Source organism: Corvus brachyrhynchos, unplaced genomic scaffold (assembly GCF_000691975.1).
Source record: "Corvus brachyrhynchos isolate BGI_N302 unplaced genomic scaffold, ASM69197v1 scaffold63, whole genome shotgun sequence".
NCBI lineage: Eukaryota > Metazoa > Chordata > Aves > Passeriformes > Corvidae > Corvus > Corvus brachyrhynchos.
This window is the reverse complement of record NW_008237227.1, coordinates 262,838-268,931: the sequence shown is the minus strand read 5'-3', so window position 1 is coordinate 268,931 and position 6,094 is coordinate 262,838. Positions and strand designations below refer to the sequence as shown.

Sequence of the window (6,094 nt, the reverse complement as noted above, 5' to 3'; positions counted from 1 at the left end):
GCACACACACAGGCACGGAAATCACCCGCTCCGAATGGGCTGGGCTGCTAGAGGAGCTGGTCCGAGATGGTGGGTGAGCCCCTCCCAGCCCCGGGGGTGTAGATGGAGGTGTTTGAGGGTGGTGAGGTCCGGAGGGTTACCGCGGTGCTGTGACCCCAAGGAGGGCTGGGCTCCGGCCCCACGATGGTGGGGACGTGAGTGCCCTGAAATAACCCGTGTGGTGGCTGTGACCCCCCCAGGGCAGATCAGCGAGGAGGTGGCGCGGGAGAACTGCCGCCTGAACATCGTGGGGCTGGTGGGCTCCATCGACAACGACTTCTGCGGCACCGACATGACCATCGGCACCGACTCGGCGCTGCCCCGCATCATGGAGGTCATCGACGCCATCACCACCACGGCGCAGAGGTGAGCGGGACGGGGCTGGGGGCTGGGGGCTGCACCGCCCCGGCCATCGCACCCACCCACCTCCTTCTCTTCCCACCCGGGTCCTTGCAGCCACCAGCGGACGTTCGTGCTGGAGGTGATGGGTCGCCACTGCGGGTAAGCTCCCGTGGGTGGGGAAGCCCATGGGTGGGACGGGATGCCGCGTTTCGGGGTCAGCGCTCCCACCGCCGTGTCCCCCCAGGTACCTGGCGCTGGTGTCCGGCTTGGCCTCGGGCGCCGACTGGCTCTTCATCCCTGAATCCCCTCCGGAGGACGGCTGGGAGGACCTCATGTGCGAGAGGCTCGGGGAGGTGAGGGGGGGTTCCTAGCATCCCATCCCCTGTTCCCCCCCGAGGTGTCCCCGCAGGGGCCCGGGCTGAGCCCTGCAGCCGGTGCCCGGCCCCTGCGAAGCTTCGGGAGCTGCCGCCATTGTCCCTGTGAACCGGGGCACTCAGCCGAGCGCAAATCCAGCCCTCGCGTGCCAGGGGCAGCGCTGGCTCGGGGGCTCAGCTGCCCGTGACCTGAGCCACCCCCGGGGCAGCACGGATGGCAGGGAGGGGAGGGTGCTCGCATGTGGCCCACGGTGAGCTCTGGCTGAGCCGTGGTGGCCCTTTGTCCTCCCCTCGTGCCAGACACGCAGCCGGGGCTCGCGGCTCAACATCATCATCATCGCCGAGGGCGCCATCGACCGCAGCGGCAAACCCATCTCCTCCAACTACGTGAAGGACGTGAGTGACCGCCCCGGCACCGCCCTGGCACCCACGGACACTGGCCAGTCCCCAACGTGATGTCCCCTCTTCCCCACAGCTGGTGGTGCAACGCCTGGGCTTCGACACACGGGTCACCGTCCTCGGCCACGTGCAGCGCGGAGGGACCCCGTCCGCCTTTGACCGCGTGCTGGTAGGTCCAGGGGAGGACACGGAGAGGGGGAAGCCTGCTCCTGCCATCCCTCTGCCCAAAGGAAAGGATTTGCCAGCCAGGGTGAGGCTCGGATGGGCTTGGCCTCGCTGTGCTGGGCAGAGCTGTGCACCCGTTTCTCCTCATTTACTCCAAATTTAATGGATTTTTAAATAAAGCCATCGGCTTTCCAGCAGTGAATCAGCAGCCACGCGTTTTCCAAGCCTGTGGGAGGGAGCATCCCTGAGCATCCCACCCAGCTGGCACTGGTGGCCCCAGTGTCACAGGTGCCCCTGTCCCTTTGCAGAGCAGCAAGATGGGGATGGAGGCGGTGATGGCGCTGCTGGAGGCCACGCCGGACACCCCGGCCTGCGTGGTCAGCCTCTCTGGGAACCAGTCAGTGCGGCTGGCGCTCATGGAGTGTGTGCAGGTGGTGAGTACCGGGGAATTTGGGTGGGGGTCCCCCTCCTCTCCCTGTGAATGTGCGTGTCACGGTGCTGCGTCTTTCTCCTGGCCCAAGACAAAGGATGTGCAGAAGGCCATGGATGAGAAGAGGTTTGAGGAGGCCATCCAGCTCCGTGGAAGGTGAGGAGCAGGGAGCAGGACTTGGGGAGACATCCCTCTTGGATGGGGGCTTCTCCTTGTGGGGAAGCTGTTGGCTCCTGCAGCCAGAAGGATGTCCCCAGTCACACCCCAGGGGCACTGGGGAGACTCCCCCCTCTCCCAGACGTGCCTTGGGGACATGTCACCGTGTCCTTGCAGGAGCTTTGAGAACAACTGGAACATCTACAAGCTGCTGGCACACCAGAAGCCAGCTCAGGAGAAGGTGAGGGGTGATGGGGAGCAGCAGGGCACACCATGGCCACCTTGGGGACACGCAGGGATGTGCTGTTCCCATCCCTGTCCCCGTAGAGCCCCTTCAGCATGGCCATCCTGAACGTGGGAGCGCCAGCCGCCGGCATGAACGCTGCCGTGCGCTCGGCCGTGCGCATCGGGATCTGCCAGGGACACACCATCTACGTGGTGAGCGACGGCTTCGAGGGCCTGGCCAAGGGGCAGGTAAGGGGACAGTGAGCCTGGGATTGTCCCAGGGGATGGGGTTGGGCTTGGAGGGTGGCAGGGGGGGCTCTTCCCACCCCTAACCCGGCGCTGGTGCCCGCAGGTCCGCGAGGTGGGCTGGCACGACGTGGCGGGATGGCTGGGCCGCGGCGGCTCCATGCTGGGCACCAAGCGGTGAGTGCGGCCCTGGGGAGAGGGGCATAGGGGAGAGGTGTTCCCACCATGCTCACCCCACCGTCTGCACCCCCTTCCCCACCACAGGACGCTGCCCAAGACCTGCATGGAGAAGATTGTGGAGAACGTGCGCAAATTCAACATCCAGGGGCTGCTGGTCATCGGGGGCTTTGAGGTGCGGCGGAATCCTCGGTTCAGTGGGGGCCGGGGCGTCTGTGGGCGTCCCAAAGGAATCTCTCTGGGATGTGGATCCGGCTGCAGGGCCAGCATTTCCCAATCCCTCGGCCGCTTGCAGGCGTACGAGGGGGTGCTGCAGCTGGTGGAGGCGCGCGGGCAGTACGAGGAGCTCTGCATCGTCATGTGCGTCATCCCTGCCACCATCAGCAACAACGTGCCCGGCACCGACTTCAGCCTGGGCTCCGACACGGCCGTCAACGCCGCTATGGAGGTGAGGGACACGGACGGGGACAGCTCACGGGGCCGCCCCGCTCCACCACCTTCCATCATGGCCTGGAGTGGCCGATGGCCCGTGCTGGGGAAGCAAAGGTGGCTTGCCCTGGTGTGACCTCCCCTGCTTTGGGCACAGAGCTGCGACCGGATCAAGCAGTCAGCGTCGGGCACCAAGCGTCGCGTGTTCATCGTGGAGACCATGGGGGGCTACTGCGGGTACCTGTCCACGGTCACCGGCATCGCCGTGGGCGCCGACGCCGCCTACGTCTATGAAGACCCCTTCACTATCCACGACTTAAAGGTGAGTGGGCAGGAGTGGCTCTCTGGCTGAAATGAGAAGGAAAATTGGGGAAGGGAGGGCTCCAGAGCAGGGCAGGAGCTGTGGGAGCACGGCCATGCCGTGCAGATGCTGGGTGGATGTCAGGACCGGAGGGCTGTGGGATGGCTGCCGGCATCCTGGTGTTCATCTTGCAGGCCAACGTGGAGCACTTGACTGACAAAATGAAGACAGATATCCAGAGAGGGCTGGTGCTGCGGTGAGTTGGGGGCCCTTGGGGACAGTCCCTGCAAACCCCAGCCCCGTGGCAGGGAGCAAGGCCAGAGCTGAGCCCTTCCCATGGCCAGAGAGGGTTCTTGGGCATGGTGAGGTTTGGCACAGTGGGCACACGCTTGGCCGTGGGGCCGCTGGATGCCTCCGCTGCTGTCCCCACCCCAGCCCCAGGGTCCTCTGGGGGACACAGGCTGGGGCTCTGGGCCTCAGGGAGAACAAAACAGCACAAAAAGGGCATTATGGGAAACAAAGGAGGACAATGCCCTGGGGATGCTGGAGGAAGGAGCAGCCCCCCAAGCCCTTCCCTCTGCCCCCCAGCAACGAGAAGTGCCACGAGCACTACACCACCGAGTTCCTCTACAACCTGTACTCCTCTGAGGGCAAAGGCATCTTTGACTGCAGGATCAACGTCCTGGGCCACCTCCAGCAGGTACAGGGGACGGGGTGACATGGGCCACACTGGCCCTGAGAGCTGGGCAGGCCTGACATCCCCATTTCTTTGTCCCCAGGGGGGAGCCCCAACCCCCTTTGACCGGAACTACGGGACCAAGCTGGGAGTGAAGGCGGTGCTGTGGATGTCGGAGAAGCTGCAGCAAGTCTACAGCAAGGGTGAGCCGAGGGCTGGGGTTCCCACGGAGGGTGGGGGAGGCTGGTGGCTGCTGCTCCAGGCTTCCAGGCTTGGCCCCCAGTGAGGTGGGGTGTCCCCCTCCCAGGGCGTGTGTTTGCCAACTCTGGAGACACTGCCTGTGTGATCGGGCTGCGGAAGAAGGTGGTGGCCTTCAGCCCCGTGACGGAGCTCAAGAAAGTCACGGATTTTGAGTAAGTCCCCATGCCCCAGCGGTTCACTATCTCCCAGGGGACCCTTCCCGAGGTGTCCCCTCTAGAGCTGTGTCCCCCTGCACAGGCACAGGCTGCCCCAGGAGCAGTGGTGGCTGAACCTGCGGCTGATGCTGAAGATGCTCGCCAACTACCAGATCAGCCTCACCGAGTACATCTCGGGGCAGATGGAGCACGTCACCCGCCGCACCCTCAGCATCGAGAAGGGCTTCTAGTCCCACCAGCCTGACCCATAGCCCCTGCCGTGTCCTCTCCGTGCCCATATGCTGCTGGGGGAGCACTGTGTCCCCTGTGTTCTCAGTAGCCCTGTAGCTTTGCCATCAACCCCTTACAGCAGGCAGAGCCTGGTGCTGGCTCCCAGAATGGCACAATCCTGCCCCAAATCACTGCTGCGGGGTCTGGTCCCTGTGCGGATGCAGAAAAGTTGCTTGAGCCAGCCGCGCAGCCCAGACCCTTAATCTTCCCTTAATAGTTTATTATTATTTAATGATGGGGTATTTTGAGTCCTTATTTAGCGGCTTGACCGCCTGAGCCAACTGCTGCTGCTTGTAGTCGCCTGCCCCACGTGCGGGAGGGGAGTGAGAAGGATGTGGAGCCATCCCGGAGCGGGTCGGAGCTGGTCCCGGGGGCTTCTGGGTGCCCCTGAGCCCCGGTGAAGCTCCATCCCCCGTGGGGGTCTCCAGGGCTGAGCACGGGGGTCCTGGCGAGCCCCTGTCCCCTTGCATGACGCTTGGCTGCGACCGTGGCCGCGGGCGCCGTGTCCGTCACCTCACCGCTGCTCCGTGACCCCCGGATCCCGCCCCGCCCGCGGCGCTGCTCCTCTCCTCTAGAGATAAAACCTGCTGGAGCCAAACCTGCCTCCTGGAGTGGTCGTTGCAGGGGGGATGGGTGGCAGGATGAGGGCAGGGAGGGGGGACAAGTAAAGCCTGATGGTTTTCCCAAGCTGGGTTAATGCCGGGCCAAGAAGTTTCCTGGTTTTGTACATCCTCAAAGCGTGGGAGAGTGGGACCACAGGCAGCTTCGGCTCCCTGTGCGGGTCGTGGTGAGTGCAAGGTCAGCATCCTTTTGCAATTGCTTCACAATTCCAGAGAAATACCACTCGGTTCCCACCTTCAAGGGAAGCACCCAAGTGCTTTATGGTGGTGCTGTGCTTGTTTGTGAGGCAGTTTCTCAGGGCGCCGGCCAAGTGTGCCGGCCTGGCCGAGCTCCGCGCGCTCGGGCTGCGCCAGACAGTCACAGGGAGCCCCTTTCCCAGGCCATGTCCCTCCTGGGGCTGTCGGCTGACGGCTTCAGCCTCCGGGCCAGTGCCAGCACCAGGATGCATCAGAGTCTTTGGGGTCAAACATGCCGTTATTTTGTCCTCCCCATGGAGCTGTCCCCAAGTGAAAGCTCCCTCTGACCAGCCCCCTGGCCGCCTCTGCTGGGGTGACTCCCTCAGTGCACAAGGGAGGGGTTATGGATGTCATTTATCCGCATTTCTGTCAAGCCTGGACACAATCCCACCCAACATCCTTCTCTCTGCATTGGAGAGAGCTGGATTCCGTGGATGGACTGTTAGATGGATAAGGAATTGGCTGGATGGTCACATCCAGAGGGGCAGTGGCTCAGGGCCACTCCCGATGGCCATCAGTGCCCAGTGGTGTCCCAGGGGTCCGCAGTGGGACCAGTGATATTCAATATCGGCATCACTGCACCAACCCGAGG

At 63.9% G+C, this 6,094-nt stretch overlaps 1 protein-coding gene across 1 annotated transcript; it reads left to right on the top strand.

Annotated features, from left to right (window-relative positions):
* The first annotated feature begins 6 nt into the window (after positions 1 to 6).
* On the top strand, positions 7 to 4,605 carry PFKL (phosphofructokinase, liver type). The gene is made up of 19 exons (XM_017729408.1): positions 7 to 69; positions 240 to 405; positions 496 to 540; positions 626 to 734; positions 1,056 to 1,151; positions 1,231 to 1,323; positions 1,628 to 1,753; positions 1,841 to 1,905; positions 2,083 to 2,146; positions 2,233 to 2,379; positions 2,483 to 2,553; positions 2,641 to 2,728; positions 2,849 to 3,001; positions 3,140 to 3,304; positions 3,478 to 3,539; positions 3,872 to 3,983; positions 4,063 to 4,162; positions 4,267 to 4,372; positions 4,458 to 4,605. The coding sequence occupies exons 2-19, from the start codon at positions 332 to 334 to the stop codon at positions 4,603 to 4,605; spliced, it is 1,824 nt and encodes a 607-aa protein (XP_017584897.1). The 5' UTR covers positions 7 to 69; positions 240 to 331.
* Positions 4,606 to 6,094: the final 1,489 nt, after the last annotated feature.

What these genes read in the sequence shown, in the direction of transcription:
- PFKL (XM_017729408.1), top strand. Translation starts at nt 332, where the DNA reads ATGACCATCGGCACCGACTCGGCGCTGCCCCGCATCATGGAGGTCATC. An exon ending in TGTGCGAGAGGCTCGGGGAG is followed by an intron (nt 735 to 1,055) that starts GTGAGGGGGGGT and finishes CCCTCGTGCCAG; the next exon opens with ACACGCAGCCGGGGCTCGCG. An exon ending in CCTCCAACTACGTGAAGGAC is followed by an intron (nt 1,152 to 1,230) that starts GTGAGTGACCGC and finishes TCTTCCCCACAG; the next exon opens with CTGGTGGTGCAACGCCTGGG.